This window comes from Plasmodium fragile (genome assembly GCF_000956335.1).
Source record: "Plasmodium fragile strain nilgiri unplaced genomic scaffold supercont1.30, whole genome shotgun sequence".
Classification (NCBI taxonomy): domain Eukaryota; phylum Apicomplexa; class Aconoidasida; order Haemosporida; family Plasmodiidae; genus Plasmodium; species Plasmodium fragile.
The window spans coordinates 189,536-210,803 of NW_012192610.1; the positions used below are offsets into that span (position 1 = coordinate 189,536).

Consider the following 21,268-nt stretch of genomic DNA (forward strand, 5'->3'; position numbering starts at 1 on the left):
GAACTTACAAACATGTCGCGGTCGGTTGGTACGCGTGAAAAAAAAAAAAAAAAAAAAAAAAAAAAAAAGGCCATCTGTACACACTTGGCAAGAATACTTGGTGCCCGTCGCATGCGTTTCCCCTTTCATCCATTTCGCTACCTCCCACTTTTTTTGCTCACCACTTCTAACTCAACAACCATCCCTGAACGTGCTGCCTCAACACAGCTCATTGGGTACAGCATGTCCAACCAAATGCCTTCCACAGGCGATCACTGATCGAATGAACACACAATGTGATGCGTAATGTGAAGAAGGCCCTCTCATGTTTAGCGTCGTGCTCCACAAGGGGGCTTCTCCCTACATCATTATGCTTCCCAGCACGTCAGGTGTCCCCCTCCTTCGGAGCCTTGTGCGTATTCACTGCGTGTAGTAGCTGCTCTTCATTCATGCCTGGGTGGGCAAAAAAAAAAAAAAAAAAAAAAAAAAAAAAAAGCACAAGATGAAGATAAACGCAGCCGCTTCACCCCACCTTATGCACACATATATGATCAAAACGTACCAATTATTTTGTCGAGGTATTTTCCATTTTTTCGCAGCAGAATGGTTGGCAGTTCGTTTATGTCTTCGCTTTCTCCGAGCTCTAAGGGGGGGGGGGGCGAAATCGGTGAAGATTTTCCTTTGTGAAGCGACGAGGTGGAAAGACGAGGGTGCAGTAACTCTGCACAATTGTCACCGTCACGTTCTGCTCAACGGGTGTGCTGATTCGTCCTGCCTGGCCAGCATCACCAGAATCAGCAACACCCATCGGAGAGTCTGCAAAGATGCTTGCACCCCTTGGGATGAAGAGGTAAAATAGTTATTCCCTCCTCAGCTCTTTGCGATTCTACTCTTGTCCCTACCTGGGAGCTCATCAATGTCCACGTACATCGATTCGACTTCTTCGTTGTCTTCCCCCAGTTTCTTTACCTATTAAAGGTGAGGAATGTTTGCACGTAGGATTGACTCTGTGCATAAAAACACGCATGAAGGAATATACAAGGCACTAAAGTGTGCATACGGCTTCACAAAAAAAAAAAAAAAAAAAAAAAAAAAAGGGGCACAAAAACAGGGTTTACAAGTGGAGGAATGGGAAGGAAACAATATGCTCACTCGCACGGGTTACAATAAGTGCATGTCTTCTTTTTCTCCCCATCTGTCATGAAGACAGCCCGCGCATGCAGTCCCTCTCAATCCTTACAATTGGCTTCATCTTCTTGCAGGGCGCACACCAGGATGCTCCGAACTGCGCCACCACCAGCTTTCCCGATTTCACTTTCTCGAGATAATCATCAATTTTTTTTATTTCCTGCAGGAAGGGTTGTGGGGTGCAGAAAAAAATGTTTATATGAGTCCTGTTCTCGTTTGGCTTGGTCCTCGGGAGATTGGCTGTTCAGTGCCCCCTAGTAGTAGCTCTTTCTTTGTTTGACCTACCGTGAAAGTGAACCTGCGAGTTATTCCCGCCAGGTTTGGACCATTCACCTTTCCCAATCGATGCCTCAATCTGTTCATTTTTCGAAACGAGAAATCAACCGTTCTGTTGCTGTGTCGTTTTCAGGGCCGTTTCGGGTACCGGCGCCCTACGCATGTGTAAATCAGTGTTGCCGTGTGCGTGGTCAGGTCATAAAATTTATTTTGCCTTATTTTGTTTCGTTTTATTTTATTTTATTTATTCATTTTTTTTTTTTATCTTCGCTTGTATGTTTATACATGGGGGAACGGGTTACACGTTCTCCTTCACGAGCTTGGGTGTTCACCTTGTTGTTCTTTAAAAACGGCAGCTATAATATCACAACATTCAGGTGTTCCCCTGAAAAGTGCTCCTTTTTGTTCTCCTTTATGTTTAACGGATCACTACACATAGAATAGAAGATCACCTTTAACGAGGCCATCCAACCAACTTTGGTGAAACGGTCAAACACGTCACAGGGCGCCACATAGCAGGGCACCTTTCCACGTCATGCGGTATCAACGTGAGGGAAGTTTTCCAGTACGTGTTTTTAAATTTGACAATGAGGACAAAAAAAAAAAAAAAAAAAAAAAAAGAATTTAAGTTGGGTATTACACTACTTTTTCCACCAGTCCGTATTCCTCAAAAATTACACATGCCAAAATGTAAATCGCAAAATTGGCAAATCTGCATTTGGGGATTTTTTTTTTTTTATTCTAATACAAGAGCAGCAACGTGTCGTTCAGCTGATTTATATGTGTACGACTCTCTCCTGTGTCGTTCTCTTGGGGATAAAAAAAGCACGCACAAATAACGTCTCGCTTTTTGCAACTTTTTTCATGACACCCTTTTTTGTTTTTTTTTTTTTTTTTTTTTGCTCGCCTCGCTGGTTCCGCCGATTTCCCATTGTGACCCCCCTTTCTGTCCCGCTTATTGAACGATTCGCAGGTACTACAAGGCTCCCCCCCATTCGCGGGCCACTGTTCGAACAAAGTTCCACGCATGCGTGTACGTATGTGTATATACGTATTTATACATATATGTGCGCAAAGGACCTTATGTGCGGCCACTTCAAAAAGAGGACATCCGCAATGCATACATGAGAAAATATGAACGCCCTCGCGGGTTTATGCCACACTTGTACGTCCACCTATGTAAACCCAACGAAGCCTTTCATGCGCATTTATTTCCCCACTTTTTTTTTATATAAATTTTGAATGTGTCTCCTTATATTCTGCTTAAAGCGCCTCGCCAATAGTTTTCCACCGAGTCCGCATTGTTTTGCTTTTTCCCCGCGTTAGTTTATTTGCCTTTCGTTGCATTGCGTTGCTTTGCATTGCTTTGCGGTGGTTTATGTGGAATATTTGTTTTTTTTTTCCCCCTCCTACGGTGTGCAGGCGATTTTTTGCGTCGTCAAACAGTTGCGTACCTGTTGTACAGCGTAATTAAGCGGAAAGTTGCTTCCCACTACGCCGTTTTGCTTCCCGTTTGTTTCATCACCAGCCTGCTCGTAGCCACCTCCTAATGGCACAATTTATTTTATTTTATTTTATCTTTCCATCCACCCTCCACTAATTAACTGCTAATCGAACTTCATCGCTTTGCCGACTGCATATAATTTAATGTCCCCACCAAAAGGATAAGCCAAAAAAGGCGTAATTCTCTAATTTTTATACTCTCCTTATGAACACATATGTACACACCCCTTTCATGTCTACAGTGGTGTATGCCCTTAACAAAATTAAATGAACTGTGCTGCAAGTGTTTTTTTGTGTCATTTCCCAATTTCGAGGTTGTAAGTGGTATGCATATGTGCCAGCTCGGCTTTGTTATAATGCGTACTGATATATGTTGTGATTAATTTTTTTAGTGGTCCCCGCGTGCTGCAAAATTTGTGTCTTCACCATCTTATGCGTCATTTTTGTGGCAATCTTCGCGATGCTGTTTACAAAAAAAGTACAGCTGGCATATTCCCCCCACAAGGTGTTTTAGCAATCGCGTAATCCTCCCAGAATTCGCAATATTACCAGCTTTCCTACACACCACCGCCAACTGCATGCACACATACGTACACACGCGTTGTGCGTGCGGATAGACAGACGGACCGACGTATTTCAGGCGCACATGTTAAAGGCTATAACAGAGCGTTAAAGGCAAAGTTTTTTTCGTTGCCCTCCTCCCCCCTTTTTTTTTTTTTTTTTTTTTGTTGTAATAAGAGAAAGAGACACACGAAAAACGATGCGCAGTTGCCAGTGAGCGAATTCCCATCACAAATAGGGAGTGATAAAAAGCTGCCAAAAAAAAAAAAAAAATTCATGCGAAATGTTCTTGCGCGAATTCGTACCAATTGGGCATGCAAATTTTTTGTGCCCAGTGCTCATTAGCGAATTTATGCGAACAGCCCATTAAACAAAACTGCGAAAATTGAGTAAGCCAAAATTACGCTAACGCGTTACATAGACTAATCGAGCCAGGGCGAAGAAGCACGCACAGAACTCGCGCCGAGTGGACATTCCCCCCCTCTGAGACGTGTTCCGATCAGACGAAGGAGGGAAAAAGGAAAAAAAAAAAAAAAAAAAAAAAGGCGAAACGAACAAGCAAACGTAACAAAATAAATAAACACAACCCGATAACCTTATCGACAGTCCACTGCAACAGCGCCCTCGACAAAGACCTCGCGCGCTGAACGATGAGCAACTGCCTTGGTCCCAGTCCAGACTGCCAACTCCGCGACGCCCTGAACTCGAAAGGTAAGTCCAAAGGTCCGAACGAAAGCAGCCAAAATAACCGAAACAGCCAAAACGACAACTCATATATGGAAAAAAAAAAACAGGAAAAACGAAGCGAAAAGAAGACCCATTCGCCTGAACAGGTCAGGCAAAAAGGGGAGAAAAATTATGAACAGTTAGAAAAAAAAAAAAAATTGTCAAACGATGAAGGAGTACAAGTTTCAACCTGCGAAACATTCATTAATGAAGATAATTACACAACGTACGAGAATTTGTCTGTTAAGGAGCTGAGTGATGAGGAAGTCATTTCGGAGAATGAATACAACAAGAAAATTAAACAATGTCAAAATAATCTACTTATAAGCAAAGAATTTTACGATTTTCTCGTAAGCAACGATGATGACCAGGCGAATGACAAGTGCACAAAAAATGACGCGCGCTTTGAAGAGCTCATGCAGATTGAAGCGAATTGTCCGCCCGCCGCATGCTCAACAAAAGTTTCGCACAATGTAGACGAATGGATTAACAAATTGTTAAAGTGCGAGCTGCTTCACATCGAGGAAGTCAAGCTCATGTGCACACTGCTCAGGGACATCCTGAAGGAGGAGCCCAACTGTGTGCAGGTCAGCGTCCCCGTGACCGTAGCGGGAGACATCCATGGCCAGTTTTACGATCTCCTGGAGCTGTTCCACATAGGTAAGTGCACGGTGAGGAGGGAAGGACTTAATCAATCCCCCCGCACCCACCTTGTAATTAGTAATTAATGACGAGGTGTGCTAGGAGAGGTGCGTACAACCATCCCCACTCCTGTGTGTACCACAAACGCCCTGTTTGATGCATTCCGCCACGCCCCCCCTCGCAGGAGGATTCCCGCCGGACGTGAACTACCTCTTCCTGGGCGACTATGTCGACAGGGGGTACTACTCATGCGAGTGTTTCTGCCTGGTGGCTTGCCTCAAGATAAAGTACCCCACCAGAGTGACCATCCTAAGGGGAAACCACGAGAGCAGGCAAATAACCAAGGTTTACGGGTTCTACGATGAGTGCATGAGGAAATACAATGGAGACTACAATGCGTGGAAGTACATAACGGACGCCTTCGATTACCTGCCCCTCACAGCCATCATTAGCAACCAAATTTTCTGTGACCATGGAGGAATATCTCCCTACTTGCACACCATTAATCAAATAAACGACTTAGATCGATTTAAAGAAATCCCACAGGATGGTCCTATTTGTGATTTGCTTTGGAGTGACCCTTCGGGACCTGAAGATGGTATCATTGAAGGATGGAAAGCATCTCCTAGAGGTGCCGGTGTGGTGTTTAGTGAAGAGAGGACGAATGCGTTTCTTCGGCAGAATAAGCTGAGCTGTATATGTAGGGCTCACCAGCTTGTGCAGGACGGATTCTTATGGATGCACAATGACAAGGTGGTTACAATCTTTAGTGCTCCTAATTATTGTTATAGGTGTGGCAATTCCGCTTCGCTAATGCTTGTCGATGAGTATATGGAAAAGGACTTTGTCACTTTTAACACCGCTCCCCTAAGAGCCAACGCTAAGGCTTTGAGGAGGAACGTCAGCTACATGTTGTGAGAGGCGCCCTTTCTAGCTGCATGTAGCGGTGAGTAAAGCTGTTTCAGTGTCAGATGAAGACGTTCCCAGTTCAGCCATGCTGCCAATGATGAACCTGTCCTTGTGGGGAGTATAGCCCCTGCCCCTTTGTGTTGTGAAAATTCAGGTATCAATATGACCTCTTTAGTTATTTCTCACCCCCCCCACACACACATGTGTAGCATTTACCGTGGCTTCAAAATCTGCTGATCGTGCTCAGACGGTTAGATTCGCCATTTGGGCACGTCAAACAGGGTGGTGATGGCCAGGGTTATGAAAGAGAGGGGCTTGTCCGCGAACATAAAATCGCAGCCATTTGTACGTCTCCTGCCTGTGTGTATATATGTGTCATATTTTCACATACGTACACACATATATGTATACAATATATGTTTTTATTTTATTCTTCTTTTGGCGCCCATTCTACTGCCAATTACTAGTTCGTCCATGTGTAACGTTTAATTTTTTTTTTTTTTTTTTTTTGTTTTATTACTGCCCCCCTCCACAATGTACCTCGTATGCAAGCTAAAAAAAATAAGTAGGCCTCCCCTTTTTTTATTTTTTTTATTTTTTCTTGTGATGAATTTTGCGTAGCTGCACTTTTCTCGCAAGAGAACTACCTACCCGGCCCTTTCAAGGACCATTTTGAATTAAATAATTGTCACCATTTTGTTTAATTACCCGCCAGTGGGGCTCTAGCTCCGTTTTATACCGTTCCACCCAGATTGACAGACCAAAGTGGGAAAAAACCAACCAAACAAAAGAATAAACAAATGTACATATAAATATACAAAAAAGGGAGGAGAACTGCTGAGGTTGTCCCGCTTCGAGATGCACAATGGCGTGTGAAAGAAGGTTCGCTTAACCGTTAGGGGATGCGATTTTTTTTGTTTTATTTTGCTCTCCTGACTTTGCGGTAGTTGCGAGGTGGCACTTCCACTTCGGCTAGCAAACACACCACAGAAGTGTCATACCCCCCATTCGGCGATATACAATGCGAAATAGCAACTGATGAGCCGTGTGATAAGGATAACTTGCCTTTTTTGTGTTTCCCACCTGTTGGGCGTATGGACGCATGGGACTTTTTGCGCGTGGCACCAAGTCTCCAAAGGTGGGTCCCTTAGCGGTTTTCGAGTTGCGAGGAGCCGACACACCTTGTGCATATGATGTTCTGTTCATTTGTTCTGCTCCTGCACATAGCGAATTACCTCCGTGCAGTGCTGACAGTGCACATAGGAAAAGGGGCATTCTTACCTCAAGTACCCTTAAATAGAGGCAAGGGAAGAGCGAACCGTGCAGGTGTGTACACAAGGAACAACCACTCATGCATGGGTTCTGAATATATTTTCAACAGAATCTGTAACGATACCGATAAGAAGAACGGAGACAAAGCAAGCGAATTGTTACAAAGAGCAAACTATATAAAAGATGTTAATGGCTTGTATAACTTCCTTCCCCTTGGATATAAGTCAATCGAAAAGCTCATAAACTTTCTGAACAGCCACTTGAAGAGAGTCAATTCGCATTGTCTTTTTATGTCCATTCTGCAAGCCAAGAAATGGTGGAATATTTCAGACCGCTCAAAACTGTATAGCGATGAATTTTTATATGTGTACAAACAAAAGCAGCAAAAAGGGGACATCAACAAGGTTAATGAATCTGTAATGACGAAAAAAAAAATGGAAGATGATGGACTTATCCTGAGCCCCACATGTGAAGAACAGGCAATCTCATTAATCAACCAAGTGTACAATGAAAACATACCAGCCAAATCACTTCCTTTGCTAATCCATCAGTTTAATTATAAATTCAGAAATGAAAAGAGGTTAGAAAAAACGCTGTTCAAAAGTAAAGAGTTTTTGATGAAGGATGGCTACTCCTTTCACAGCAGTGACATTTGTCTGAGTGAAACTTATGAAGCATATAAAGAATGTTATGAAAAAGTATTTTCCGATTTGAAGTTGCCATTTAAGGTTACAAAAAAAAGGAAAGTGGATAAAATGAATGCACTGGAAAGTCACGAATTTCAAGTGCTCTGCCGAGATGGCAAGTATAAAGAAGCTGCACACATTTTTAAATTAGGAGATTACTACTCCAAGAAATTGGGCATAAAATACTTAAACAAACGGAATGAAAAAAATAATATTCTTATGGGTTCCTACGGAATTGGCATTTACAGACTGCTGTACTTTTTGGTCGACTCCTTTTACGATGACGAGGGTATTCGGCTGCCTGAGCAGATCGCGCCCTTCTCTGTCTACCTCATTCAGACCAATCAGAGGAGTAAGTACTGCGCGGCCAAAGTTGCGAAAATTGTGAAAATGGCCAAAGTGACCGACGCGGCAGAGGCGATGAACGTGTCCAACGCCACGAAGGCCCCCCTCAACAGCAACGACGTCGAGTACGTCCTCACGCTGTGGCTCTACAACACGTTTAAAAACAGCAACGTTGACATATACTACGACGACACAGATTTACACCTGTCACGGAAGCTGAAAAATTGCGACTTGATAGGAGTCCCCAACCGAATTATAATAAACCTGAACAGCGAGCAAAAAAAGATAAAGCTCCCCCCAGATTTTTATAACTATATGGATACACCGAATGCTATTCTGTCCAATAAGCTCTACATGACCTTTCAGGACGTCACTGTGGAGTACAAAAGTCGATTTTCCCCGGAAAAAAAAATTATGACAATTCATCAGTTGTTCAAACAATTCGGGCTCATTTAGTTTGTTGCGCCTCTTCCGCGCAGTTACACCGCAGTGTGTTTTTCTGTAAGTGGTGGACTGCTTCGTTTGCTTAGTCCTCTGCGTCTTCCTCTTCCTCTTCTTATTCTTTTTTTTTTTTTTTTTTTGTCTGCGTTTGTGAGGCGAGCCAGGCCGCCTTTTTTTATTTCCCCCCTCTTCGCGTGCACACACACAACCGACCACTTAATTTGCAACTTTCCGCTACTTCAAAAAAGGTTACCTCCTCTTGTAAACACAGGGAGCCAATAACTTGGAAACCTTCCTAATTCTCTTGTCATTCACTGCGTAGGAAGCGTCGTCCTTTTTATTATTCTCAAAAAATAGCACATAAAAAAAATCGTCCAAATTTACCTGAACGGGCAAAAAAAAAAAAAAAATATGTATTTTCGCTGTTCAGCTAGCCAAATTGCACAAACGGCCAATTTCGCCCATCAACCAAATGTGCGCATAGGCCCAATCGGCCACTTCTCCACGCGGTGGTGCAGGTAAGAAAGGCCTACTTTGTTGGTGATGGTAAACCCGACGTTCTTCATAAACTTCATGAACGCCTTGTAGTTCGTAAACCTGCTCACCACGTCGGCTATTATTAGGGTTGCGCTGCGGAAAAGTAAAAAAAAAAACATATATATATTTAAAGAAAACATGGAGAGAGCTGCCAAAGGGGTGATAGGCAAACCACAAAGGGAGGCAACAAAAACTGGCTGCAAAAACGGCTGCTAAAGTGGCAACACCTCAGTGCACATAATTTAACCTCTTTTTAAGACACCGCCGTGCCTCAAATATAACTTTCGGCCAATCCGTGTTCATGAGACTTAGGCACAGAACGAAGCAATCGTGGGAATTGTTTGGGAGCGGCAACTCCGTTATGTTACACACAGTGACGTGCTCATTGAGCTGAATTAAATCATAGGAAGTCACGGACCAGCCGTCCAATGCCTGGGCTATTTCTGCTTCTCCGCATCCCAAATCTGCTATTTTACTTTTTTTTGTAAAATTTTTTTTTAAATGTCTTATTATTACATTAACGGGATTTTGGGGCCATTTATTCTTCTGATTTCTATACCCCGAATGGTAAATGTTGAAAATATTGTTTGTTTCCTTCAACTTCTGTTGCACAATGTCGCTTCTGTTCGTGTACATGTACTCATTAATGTATCTGAACAGGGACGAATTCACTATTTCTTCTGGGTCTTGTTGGATTTTTTTTTTCTTCTTGTATTTTTGTTTTTTCTTTTCTCCATAATGGCTTTCGTATGGATCAGGGAAGAAGGCCCTATCGGTTGGATGGTCGCCATCAGTTCGATAGGAGAACGGACTGCTGGCTTCACATGGGTAGTTGCCTCGGTTAGCGACATTCTTTGGTGAAGGATTTCCATTTGGAGTGTGTTGGGGGGGTGACTCGTTCTTCCCCTCTTGGGCCTTCCCTTCATGATTCTTCTTTTTGCATAACTTTTTATTTATGTTTATTTTCTTCAAGACAGGAGTGACAAAATCTGACTTGGATCTTTTAATAGCCATTTTGTTGGTTATTGGTGGGCGTCTTCCCTCCGCTGCTTCTTCCTTCTTCGCGAAATTGAATTCTGGGCAGGGTTGGTCTGCACGACGCATCTCCCCCTTGCTGTTCAGACATTTACCATAAGACTGCGATACTACCCCCACCTGTTTTGCCTCCTTATTTTTATGCTTCTTAAAGGGTTTCTTTTTTTTTTTGCCGCCACTCTTACCATCCTGATTCTTCTTCGTCCCCCCGCTACATTTGAAGCCATCTTTTCTGACCTTTTTCAGTTTTGGGGAAACGTCCTCTTTGCTCATTCTTCGTAAATGTGAAGTTGGTGTTATTGATTACTGAGCATTATATTATGACGTTAAGCGTTCGGGCACCGCATCTTGGAGTTAGAGGCGCATGTGCTTCCCGTTGTACGTTTTCCTTTTTTTTTTTTTTTATAAATAAAATAAGGCCGGTTGAGTTTATAAATTGGGGACTGCTGCCAGTTTCGCGATTGTCACCACGCAAATGTGAGCAGTCAGTATATGAGCTCGTTCGCTCTTTTTTTTTTTTTTTTTTATAATAATTATTTTTTTTTTTCTGCCTTTTTGTTCTACATCACCATTTTAAAATTACCGCATTTTACGTTGGCATCGTAAATATGTGCGCGGGACCCGTAGCTCAAAAAATGGGGCAGCGAAAGCGGAGGAACGGTCTTTCCCACCCTCACAGGCGTTGCCCAATGCGTTCAATTTTGCCGTGCCTTTTTGTATGGCTAAGTAATATTCATGTGCCAAGGTAAATTCATATAGCCAAGTTTTATTTTTTGCATTTACAAATTGAACGGTAAACAGTATGAGTAGTACTCTTTGTCCGTTTAAAAAATTTCTACATTAGGGGTAAAACTACGAACCCACACGCAGCGAATATATATTCATACAACCCTGTACATTTTGTATGCATACATTTCGCGCCCCGTGCACCGTCAAATCTCCACTTTTCGGAGATTAGTTCTGCCATTTGGAAGATTCATTGCCATAGGTGTAAATATTCCCTTTTAATTTGATGGCAAATGAACTTTGCATGTTTTTTTTTTGATATACGTTCATGAAAAAGGTATGCTTTTATTTTATTTTTTTTGTTGTTCTCGTTCTCGTTCTGCTCTTTTGAAAAACGCCCATAATGTGCAAGGGTTAAAAAATGGCACACAATAAATATTACGCAAATTTAAGAAAAGTCCCAAATGGAGAAGATCACCGGCAAAGAGGAACCTTTGAAAGGAGGTAAGCGCTACGTGAAGGATGCGTAAGCGTGTTGTCATTACCCCTCGACTGCAAAGTATTAAATTCGCACTTAACCTGCGAAGCAAAGTGGAGTGTTCCATGTGGCATGATCCAACACAAGTACTCTTTTGCCACTTTTATAAACATGCAAAGGTTCTACGAGGAACAACAGCGTCAAATGAGGGGAAAAAAGAATATATTAATAAAAACATATGCTGTGCAAATGTACCTGCGCATGTATGCATACGGAAAAGGGTTTCCCACGAATGGCGGAGATGCCATTATTATGATATACCCCCCAAAGACATGTGTTAAAGGGGCAACATGCGCATTTTGCGTAGCGACGATCTGCCCAAGGGGGGGGAAAAAACACCTCCATTTAATTTGATCGCAACTGTACTGTTTCATATGTCCCATTTGGTATCCTTTCTCATCACTTCACGCATAATGTGCCATTTGTACTTGAAAGAGAAGAGGGGTACATTTATAATGTCAAAAAAAAAAAAAAAAAAAAAAAAAATGGGCCAATGTTAGCCAATTTTAAGGAAAGCATTATTCGCGAGAAAAACCGACCAATCGAGGTGTCTAACTCGACCATGTAGATATGCGTCATAACCATATGAGATTTTTTTTTTTTTTTTTGAGTCATTGGAACAAGTGTGTACAATTATCCTTGATGACATAACTGAAGTAGCCATTTCGAATTTTTTTTTTTTTTTTTTTTTTTTTTTTCTTTTTGTGAACTGTTCATACATTTTTAGACACTTTTTCTGAACATGCATGTTTGCATGCCAAAAAAGTATGAACAGTTCATGCAGTTGTGCACATGTGGAGGGGGGCCGCGCAAAAGTGTCCACATCGCGTGGGCAACTCAAAGGGTCTGAAAAAGCCCGAAAGGGCGACTACATGTCGAACGCGAGACAAGCGAAAAAATCGAAACTGACATGGTGAATTATGTTCATTTTTCTTGCTTTGTTTGTTCTGTGTTGCTTTTATGTTCTTTCAGTTTGTTCCAGTTTGTTTCAGATTTCTTTTATTTGTACTTAATTGTTTTCATTCGCTTTTTTGTTGCTTCCCCATTTTCCCCCTTCACTTCTTCACTTTTGAGCGCGTTTGTTCTCCCCGCCTGCTCACTTTTGCGGAACGGCTCAAAAACTGCCTGGACGTTGCGCCAACCGCGGGGTTAAAACTGGTCGTGAAGGAGGCCGATTGAAGAGAAGCAAAAAAGGACACAAAAAAAAGGCAAAAAAAAAAAAAAATTATTTAAAAAAAAAAGCGACTTTAAAAGAACAAATAACAAAGTACCATTCGAAGAAAAAATTAAGCTACACCAAATCGGATTAATTTACAACCAATTAAGCTGCACCCAATTAAGTTGCACCCTCAACGAAGGTGACTCGCCAAGTAGCAAACCACGCGAACCGCGGGATCCCTGCAATTGTTTTGAACGAGCCACCCCCGCGACAAAATGGAGAACCACAAACAACCCTGCTCGAGCTTCATAGTTAGCCTGGTCTTCTATGTGTGCTTCTTCTTCTACTTCGGGTTGTACAGCTTTGAAATCATGTTCATCTTCTCGTCCAAAATGGACTATGTCATGCTCTGCTTCCTGCTAATAACAACCATACTGTCCATCTCCTTGGCCTCCATCGGATTAATGTACACCTCCTACTTTCTAGTGATCGTCATATCTTTAGTGGAAATATACGAATACAAAAATTCTTCGTTTGCTAGTGTAATGGATGATGAGTTTAGCAAAGTGTTTTTAATTGTTCGATTATTTGCCACCGTTAATTTCCTCATGTTTTACTACATGCACATAAACAACCTCAAAAGGAAGAAGCGGATGGACTTGGCCAAGTCAAAGTCAAGTGAAAAGAAGACACAAACACAAACGGTGTATGAAAGGAACTCACCGGCATACAAGAATGACGATTTGAGACATGGCGCCGCATTACCTGTTGGTGGAAAGTTAATTCAAGAAGTTGCTACACACAAGCACACGCAAGATAATGATGGCCCATCGAACAAAACACAAGTGATAGAAGGCTATATATTAAAACATGTGACCATTCCGATTATACAAAAGGATGAAAATTCTCCTCCTCCTGTTCTGTCCAGTCAACAGAGTAAAGTGTTTGAAGCCCCCCCTCACCATCTTCCATACAGCCACTACAGCGTCAAAAGTGTAAATGGTAATGCGCAAGGGTTGGGAGCTAATCAGCCATTGAGCGATGGCACCTTTGTTGATAACAGCATGGACCAGACCTACACAAGGCAGTATACTTCCCCGTGGGTAGTGCCCAACAACAACACCAGCTTGTATGGAAACGACGTTCCTTTCGCAAGGGCGGAGAGTCAACATTTGAATAGAGTCCCCTACGGAAATGCAACTACTAACGCTTGCTATAATGGCGTCTTGAACACGTACGCAGAGAATAGGTTACCCGACGATACGGATCCATATCAAGTTAGGTCTCACCACATGGGGGCCTACCAATCATGGGGGTACCCATCGGGGGCTTACCAAGCGGGAGCATAAGCAGTGGGAGTATAATCAGCGCCGTTATATAGTACTCTCCGCAACCAATCCAAAGGGACGTGGAGGATATCCTTTCCGAATTCTGCCTTGCCCTTGACAACCAGGTTACCCTGTACAGTAATAACCAATTGAGGGGGCATCCGAGGCGAGAAGTTTTTTTCAGCACAAAATATATTTATGATATGAGTGGTTATGAGCGTTGCGGTTGCCCTTTTGATGGGGGGGACAGACCACTCAGATATGTTGAATCCTAGCGAGTGTACAGTGAGCGTGTGGCCGGGCACACAGGTACGGTGCAACGTGGATCCATTTTGGCGAGAGAAGTTTGTTTCGTGGGAAAGCCCTTTTAAGATTATGTCAAAATGCGTTTTGAAATTTTTATGAAACTGAATAACACAGATGAAGAAGCGTTCCGCTGGACGCGCTAATTGTTTTGTGACGCGTCCACAATACCGTGCGCAGGCGGATGGGGAGAACACTCACCTTTTAGCTTCACCCAAGGGGCGTGGACAAACGCATCCATTTCCGATTTCGCCTGCACACCTCCGTGTATGCGTATACGTATGTGCATTTCTTTTTTTTTAACTCCTTTGTGATATTGTGTCTATCTCCTCCACCTTGCCGTAACTTTTTCACTTCTTACACCTTTTTGATTTCCCTTTTGGCTACACCGTTACGAATCAAAACACAAGAATCTGCGTAAATTGTAAAGTGTGCAATTTATCGAATTAATTTTTTTTTTTTTTTTTACTCGAGCATTTCTGCAATGATGTGTGCGTTTTTGCTGCTCCGCATACGCAGTTGGTAATGCTTAAAAAAAGTGCATGAACTGTTCAGGTAAAAAAACCTCGAATGTTTGCCGAAACTGCCGTTTGGCTAGCTCCCAAAAAAAAAAAAAAAAAAAGGTAGCGAAGAAGCAGCCACAAAGAAACCACAAGGCAGCCTCAACGTATCAGTTCTGAGCTGCCACATTACGGCCGCTTCACATATTGTCTTCTTGGAACGCCAGGAAGTTCCCATTCCTGTTGTTTTGCCGCTCCAGGGCTGAAGAAAAAAGAGGGCGAAAAATAAACAAAGAGAAAGCACGGTCAAATGCGCTTCTATGTAAAATATTTTGTGTAAGGAAAGACTTAAGCCTATACCTTCTCCACGCTCTTTCATTCTTTTCTCCCGAACTTCCTGTCTATTTTTAAGCTCCTCATATTTGTCCTTGTACAACTCAGTGTTTTCACTGTATATGGAATCGACGCCTTATCGTGCAAAAGAAAAAAAAAAAAAAAAAGGTTATATTTTTGCCGTACACAATTTTGCGTTACCCACTATGACGTAGTCATCTTTGATCATGCATACAAAACCCATCAACAGTATGAACATTTCAGGATGTTCAGCACCCGCGACCTTTCCCTTTTCCCCCCATTTGTGCTGACACCTTCTACGTATTAAATGATGTAAACAAAATGCTCAGATATACCAACTATTCCTCTAGGGTAATGCGACTTAACCACTCGCGCGAGCTTTACATCCTTTTTTATATCTTCCGATAATTTTAAAGTCTGACCGGGGAAAGCGAATGGGGAGACATGCGTTCACACACTTTACAGCACAGTGGGTGCTATATTATGCAATTTTTTTTTTTTTTCAAGGGTCCGTTTATTACTTCTAAGTATTTTTCCTGCATTTGTTCGTATTCTAGTCTTCTTTCATTTGGCCTCTTTTTGGCGAAGGGCATGGGAAAAAAAAAGGGGAGTAGTTAGACAATGCCGCGAAATGATACATGGTGTTGCTTCATTAGCGACTGGGCAAAGAACAAACTAGCCTTACCATCAGTTTCTCCGTTGTCAACCACTGCATGTAGCCCTCCTTCAGTTGGTCTCGCTGAAAGGGATGAATTGTTTTAATTTGCTCGGGGTGTAGATTAGAGGTCATGTTGCATAGTTCGGATTCACTGCCGCATGAGTGGTGCCGTGCCCTGTGGGTGTCATCTTTCCTTGTAGGGAGTTGCAGTTGCCCCATTTTTCATTCCCCATCGGCCCTCCCACACTAGGGATAAAATGTTACCCGCTCTACTTTGGGCAAGGGGTTGGTGATTTTCACGGTGCCGAATTTCGCCTCTGCTCGAAGGGAAGTTTGTATATGGAAATGGTGAAGATGAGTAAAACAACTGCATCAAAAGTTTACAAAACAAGGGATGACAGGTGTGCCGCTTCGAAAAGCACTTCTGTTAGAAGCGGGGGATACCATTTGGAACCAAGTCGGTGAAAGGTGGAGGTTCCTCATTCTCATCCAGTCTCTGTTGAAAGAGGGGCAACGTCAACAGTGTACGTAGGGGTGACATGTGTGATGTGTCATACTCATGGACCGAATAAATGCAGGTCTGCCATGAACTGGATGTTGCCTTCATTTTTTTTTAACCGCGTAGTCAGCTTTGTCCCTCTCCACTGATTTAAAAACGTGGTCTCCCCGTGTGCACCTGGACTGGGATTCTTTTTTTTTGTGGTCGTCTTTCAAGTCAGAATAGTATTCATCGATTAGCTGGTCCTTTTTTTTGGGTGCGGCCAAAGAGTGATCATTACACGAGAATGAGACTAAAGATTCGTTGCATGGCGCAGCTGTTCGGGTTTTGCGCATTGCCTACACACACATTTGTGTGTACATATGTTTGTATATATATATATTTTTTTTTTTTTTTTTCTCACAAATTTCTCATGCGTGGATAAATTGCCTGCCTTGGCAGAGTCAGAATTATTTTTCCCCTTTGGCCCCATCTTACAGTCTTCACAAAGTTAGGCGCGATTATTTCGCCCGACCACGGTGTGCTCATATGTTGGGTCAACCTCAAACACGCACTGACCAGTGGATGTCACCTGTGCTCAACGCGGGTTACATGTTTCCTCGGTTTGCACATTCGTGAGGAAACAGTGCAAATGGCGAGCACAGATAAGCACATGAGAACAAGACGTTTTCAATGGAGGGGCAAAAAAAAAAAAAAAAAAAAAAGGAACGAAATGCATGGCATGCATTCCAGTCAAATGTAAAGAGGAGGAATATTTACATAATTCCTCTGGTTAGGCGACAGCTAAGAATGTAGACCAGGTGGATAACCACTATGTGAGTCCTCGCTACGCCCACAAGGGATGTCTAATATGTCTTGCGCGTTTTTTTTTTTTTTTTTTTTTTTTCTCTCTCCCTAAGGAGAGTTCTGGACAAGGGGTTTTCCTAGAGCGAACTGGTTGGAACGGGCTACTCTACACGATGAATCCACGGGACCGCAAGGCGAAGTGCCCGTTTGTGCATTCCCTAACCAGTGTCTGAAAGGGACAGTACCAAATATTATCCTGACCGACGCTCATTGCTCAAATGGGGCCGTTTCCGGTTCGCCAAAGTACTCCGCAAAGATGACAAAATTGTTCGGCTTCGTGGAAAAAAAAAAAAAAAAATATATATACGTATATGCAGATATATGTAAATAGGCCAACATATGCATATACTTGTAGGGCCCAAATCTGCGGTCACAAAACGGGTCATCCATCCGAACCTGCTTTATCAGCGCGCACGGGGAGAAATGCTTCTTCAAGAAGTTCCGCAGTTTGTAGGATGGATTATCGTAGCTGCGTTCGCGAGGGGAAAAAAAAAAAAAAAAAAAAAAAAAAAAACACACTCATGTTCATGCGTTGATGTGTATAGGCACATAAGGAGCCAATTGAAGGGAGGACTTACGGAATACACTCACCAACGTGAAAAAGAAAGACAGCAAAGTCTCAATCGGGTGGGGCGAGTCGGAGGAAACCGCACTCGTTCATGCTTACCATAATTTGGATGGAGAGATCGCCTTGTCTCTCAACATGAAGTTAAAGAGTTCCTACAAAATGGGAAGTAGCACGAAAGGGGGGTCACTAAATGGGACAGACACCTGCAGGGTTCTTCCCGCGTAGGTGGACATAGGGAGGAAGCAGTTGTCCTATTTGTACATTCTCCTTTATTAACACATCCATTATTAACACGTTCACTTTTTCTTTTCTTTTTTTTTCTCCAGGAGTGAGAGTCGTACTAACAAGCCCAAGGCCCCTCTTCCGGAAGTTCCTCTGTATGTAAAAATCTGAAAACAGGTGGAAAGGGGTGGGTAGCTCAGGTAAACAAGCAGATGTGTAGGTACGTGTGCACCTACACCTGTGTGATCACTGCAAGCGAGAGCATGTCACCTACAAGGGTGTGTTCGCTCAAGTCGCCATGGTGAATTGTCCTTTATGTTGTTACCTAATAAACACGCACAGCTTCGGCAGTGTAAGTCTTTCCCGTTATACAAGTACAGCCGTTTTGTACCAATCTATGAAGGAACAGAGGGGAAATGTGGAAAGGGGTGCATGTGTCATTTGGACTGGTGTAGCGGTGAAAGCAGGAGAAAAAAAAAAAAAAAAATATTCCGCTGTATAAATTGACTAGCAACTACTCCCCCACATTTTTAATTATTAAAAAACGAATAATTTAAGATAAATAATATAACGGAAGATATGTATTACCCATTAAAAAACAACGTAAAAAAAAAAAAATGCGGCAATGTATAAATTTGCCTCAATTTCAACAGTACAGTTTTGTTGAGGTGTTCTTTCACACTTTGCAAATTTGCCGCCATTCTGTACATTCCCATGTTGTTTAAAAAAAGTATGAACAGTTCAGATAAAAACAAAAAATCTGCATTAAAGCATTTCTCTCCCCACCTTTAACATCCCGATTAGTTCACCTTGTTGTGTTAAGCACTGACGGGGGAAAAACGAGCAGGGCATGTTGGGTAGGACAGTGTCGTCCATTGAGTAATCTTCCTCCTATTAAGGTTCACTAAATTGATGGTACGAAACACACACTCAAATGATACACATATTTACACTTACGTATAGCGTGTTGTCCTGGTCCGCGACGTTGTCTAAAGTTGTTAAAATTCCCGACAGGTGCTGCTCCTTAAAAAGGGGGATGCACAAAAATAAGGGAATAATGAAAATTCGAGGATGACGCAAAGGGGGGGTCTCTCCCCAGGCGCTACTTTCACTGTTTTACGAAGTTTATGGAGAAGGCGCTTTGGGAAAAAGTCCCTTTGTTTCGTGGGTGTTGCTTCCTACAGTGCTAGACAGGAGGCCCATTTCGTCTACATCCCTTTGTAGCTTCCGAACTGGAAAAAAAAAATAAAATAAAAATAAATAAAGCAAATAAAGCTGCACAAAACGATGCGATATCGCCAGAGACAGTTTTCGTGCTGTACAAGAATGAAGGTCAGAGCTCCTCAGGAGAAGCAAGTCAACCCTTGAGTGTTTCTTTATCTCCAAGTTGTGCATTTTTGCAGGCGGGGGATATTAATTTCTGTGGTTGGCTCGTTGGTTAAGGAGGTTGGCACAGTTTTGCACTTTGCGTTTGAAAAAATAAAAAAAAGAGAATGTGCAAAGGTAGAGGAAAAAAAAAAAAAAAAAAAAAAAAAAACCACTAGCAACATGCAACAGGGAAAAATTTCTCCCGAGTTTGCCACCGCGCGGGGAAAAAGAATAGCACCATCAGTTATGCTAGTCTCATGCAACCATTTGATTAATTTGGGTTTCCCTTCCTTTTTTCCGTTTCGCACAAATGCAGACGTGTCAAGGAGGGGAGGAGTGCCCAACAAGTCATGACTTGCATTCCGTGTAAAATTTACACGCATGTGGGATATGTAAATAAATAACTAACACGTTTCACAAATAATGTGTGCGAAAGACAATCCAGATCGGGGAGCCACACACAAAAGGACACCCTTATGGTTGCGAGGGGGCCGGTATCAACGCAGGCATATAAAATGGCCTAACCTCGCTGTTGCGTGTCAGGTCTGTTCAGATGACCACTGCAATCATCACCAACTCAGTCCTTCTCCAATATAAACACCTTCTTGAAATTTCTGTACTTATCTTTTAAGCTCACATTAGTTCTGTGGAAAATGGCAGGTGGAGGAGGAATCGGATGGTGAGGATGCATCTCTGCCTGGGGTGCACAAAAAACTGTTCATCGTTCGCACCCACTCCACACTACTCTCGTTTGCACAAACCTGCCCTCCGAAAATGAATAGGCTTCCATAATTTGGCGCCAGTTGGACACTCCGTACTCCTATCGGGGCAGGGGGGAGAGAGAAAAAAGGGACAGCATAGTTGTGCCAACGTGTATACACAGAAACGTGCGTGTCTAAATGCCCATATGTGCGTTTGCGGCGGGGGACGAGACGCTGCAGTGGTTGAAAGCGGGACTCCTGGTCCCTTCTTCCTCATGTTCATCTAATGCTTATTCCTCTGCTGGTCACCACTCCTCTCCTACGTTTATCCCGGCAATTAGGCGCTCCGTCTCCCCCTTGTCCCACTTGACGCGGGTTTTGTAGCTCTTCTGCGGAGGCAAATGGAAACGGCACCAGTGCATCATCATTGTGCGGAGCATCCCCCATGGGAGAGGAAACAAAATAGCCACTTCTTAGATGACCCCTCCCGGTAAAGGGGAGTAGCAAAGTTCGCATTACGTGGACCACGGTCCCCCCGGCGAGTACCCTTTTACGTTCCCCTGACATGGACTTTTTTTCCATCCCCTGTCCGTCGATCACAATGGGGGAATTCGTTTCACCTTTGTGAAGAAGTTGAAAAAAAAGGGAAATGCACGAGGTGTGAACTGGGCCCAGAAGGCAGCAATGACGCATTCAAAGAGGTGAACAAAAAAACCTATACAACTGCGCGAGGTCGTACCTATGGCGATGGAACTTTTTATCTTCAGTAGTTTCAGGCTTGTCTGGTCGGCTGTGTGAAGGGGTGAAAAAGAGGCGGCGCATTGTTTTAATAAGTGAGCGAAGGGAACAAAAGCGACCAGCGTGGCAAGAGTAACCATAACAGAGTTGGTCGCCCTGGAGAGTCTACCCATTTTTCCGCAGAGGACCCCTCGAGAACAAGTGTCAACGGAAGGGAGGCGGGTTCCCTCCGCTAGCCAGCTGCTTAGGACGGCTGAGTTTTTAACCCCCTTGAACAATTGTATCGTTAAAGGGCAAATATTTCATGTGGAAGGAAAGAGTTATGACTTGTTCATGTAATGTTTGGATTTGTTCAAAGTACACTCATGGACCCGCAAGAATGAGTGTAAGTAAACACCTACGAGGGGTGGCGTGACTCCTAGTGGGGGACCCGCGCTGAAGCGACGCACGCACCCCTCACATGTACGTACGGACGAAAACACGTCATCGCCAGTATGCACACACAAAAAATGAACGCAATAAGGGGTTAACGTCACACAGGGTTCTTTTTTGCGGTAAAAAGGGATGGCGGAAATAAACACTTCGCCTTCTCCAATGTAGGGCGATTATACGTTGTCCAAAAAAAAAAAAAAAAACGAAAAAGAAAAAAAAAAAAAAAGG

The 21,268-nt window shown here is 43.0% G+C and overlaps 8 protein-coding genes across 8 annotated transcripts; 3 read left to right on the plus strand and 5 right to left on the minus strand.

Annotated features, from left to right (window-relative positions):
• Positions 1-364: 364 nt before the first annotated feature.
• Positions 365-1,530, minus strand: AK88_02893 (uncharacterized protein; the record flags this gene model as incomplete). Its single annotated transcript, XM_012480516.1, has 5 exons — positions 365-432; positions 542-622; positions 882-948; positions 1,220-1,327; positions 1,453-1,530. 5 exons carry the CDS (start codon positions 1,528-1,530, stop codon positions 365-367), a joined length of 402 nt encoding a protein of 133 aa, XP_012335939.1.
• Positions 1,531-4,157: 2,627 nt separating this feature from the next.
• AK88_02894 (uncharacterized protein) lies at positions 4,158-5,793 on the plus strand (the record flags this gene model as incomplete). The annotated part of the gene is made up of 2 exons (XM_012480517.1): positions 4,158-4,893; positions 5,060-5,793. 2 exons carry the CDS (start codon positions 4,158-4,160, stop codon positions 5,791-5,793), a joined length of 1,470 nt encoding a protein of 489 aa, XP_012335940.1.
• Positions 5,794-7,139: 1,346 nt separating this feature from the next.
• Positions 7,140-8,543, plus strand: AK88_02895 (uncharacterized protein; the record flags this gene model as incomplete). Its single annotated transcript, XM_012480518.1, has 1 exon — positions 7,140-8,543. One exon carries the CDS (start codon positions 7,140-7,142, stop codon positions 8,541-8,543), a length of 1,404 nt encoding a protein of 467 aa, XP_012335941.1.
• A 234-nt stretch (positions 8,544-8,777) lies between these two features.
• On the minus strand, positions 8,778-10,373 carry AK88_02896 (uncharacterized protein; the record flags this gene model as incomplete). The annotated part of the gene is made up of 3 exons (XM_012480519.1): positions 8,778-8,912; positions 9,062-9,158; positions 9,313-10,373. 3 exons carry the CDS (start codon positions 10,371-10,373, stop codon positions 8,778-8,780), a joined length of 1,293 nt encoding a protein of 430 aa, XP_012335942.1.
• Positions 10,374-12,798: 2,425 nt separating this feature from the next.
• AK88_02897 (uncharacterized protein) lies at positions 12,799-13,872 on the plus strand (the record flags this gene model as incomplete). The annotated part of the gene is made up of 1 exon (XM_012480520.1): positions 12,799-13,872. One exon carries the CDS (start codon positions 12,799-12,801, stop codon positions 13,870-13,872), a length of 1,074 nt encoding a protein of 357 aa, XP_012335943.1.
• A 982-nt stretch (positions 13,873-14,854) lies between these two features.
• On the minus strand, positions 14,855-16,273 carry AK88_02898 (uncharacterized protein; the record flags this gene model as incomplete). Its single annotated transcript, XM_012480521.1, has 7 exons — positions 14,855-14,916; positions 15,015-15,122; positions 15,344-15,425; positions 15,530-15,583; positions 15,694-15,747; positions 15,931-15,986; positions 16,111-16,273. 7 exons carry the CDS (start codon positions 16,271-16,273, stop codon positions 14,855-14,857), a joined length of 579 nt encoding a protein of 192 aa, XP_012335944.1.
• A 945-nt stretch (positions 16,274-17,218) lies between these two features.
• AK88_02899 (uncharacterized protein) lies at positions 17,219-19,196 on the minus strand (the record flags this gene model as incomplete). Its single annotated transcript, XM_012480522.1, has 9 exons — positions 17,219-17,284; positions 17,408-17,480; positions 17,679-17,731; positions 17,841-17,968; positions 18,127-18,196; positions 18,588-18,626; positions 18,759-18,824; positions 18,984-19,033; positions 19,124-19,196. 9 exons carry the CDS (start codon positions 19,194-19,196, stop codon positions 17,219-17,221), a joined length of 618 nt encoding a protein of 205 aa, XP_012335945.1.
• Positions 19,197-19,746: 550 nt separating this feature from the next.
• Positions 19,747-20,914, minus strand: AK88_02900 (uncharacterized protein; the record flags this gene model as incomplete). Its single annotated transcript, XM_012480523.1, has 6 exons — positions 19,747-19,813; positions 19,931-19,989; positions 20,194-20,259; positions 20,417-20,490; positions 20,610-20,660; positions 20,875-20,914. The coding sequence occupies 6 exons, from the start codon at positions 20,912-20,914 to the stop codon at positions 19,747-19,749; spliced, it is 357 nt and encodes a 118-aa protein (XP_012335946.1).
• Between the last annotated feature and the right edge of the window lie 354 nt (positions 20,915-21,268).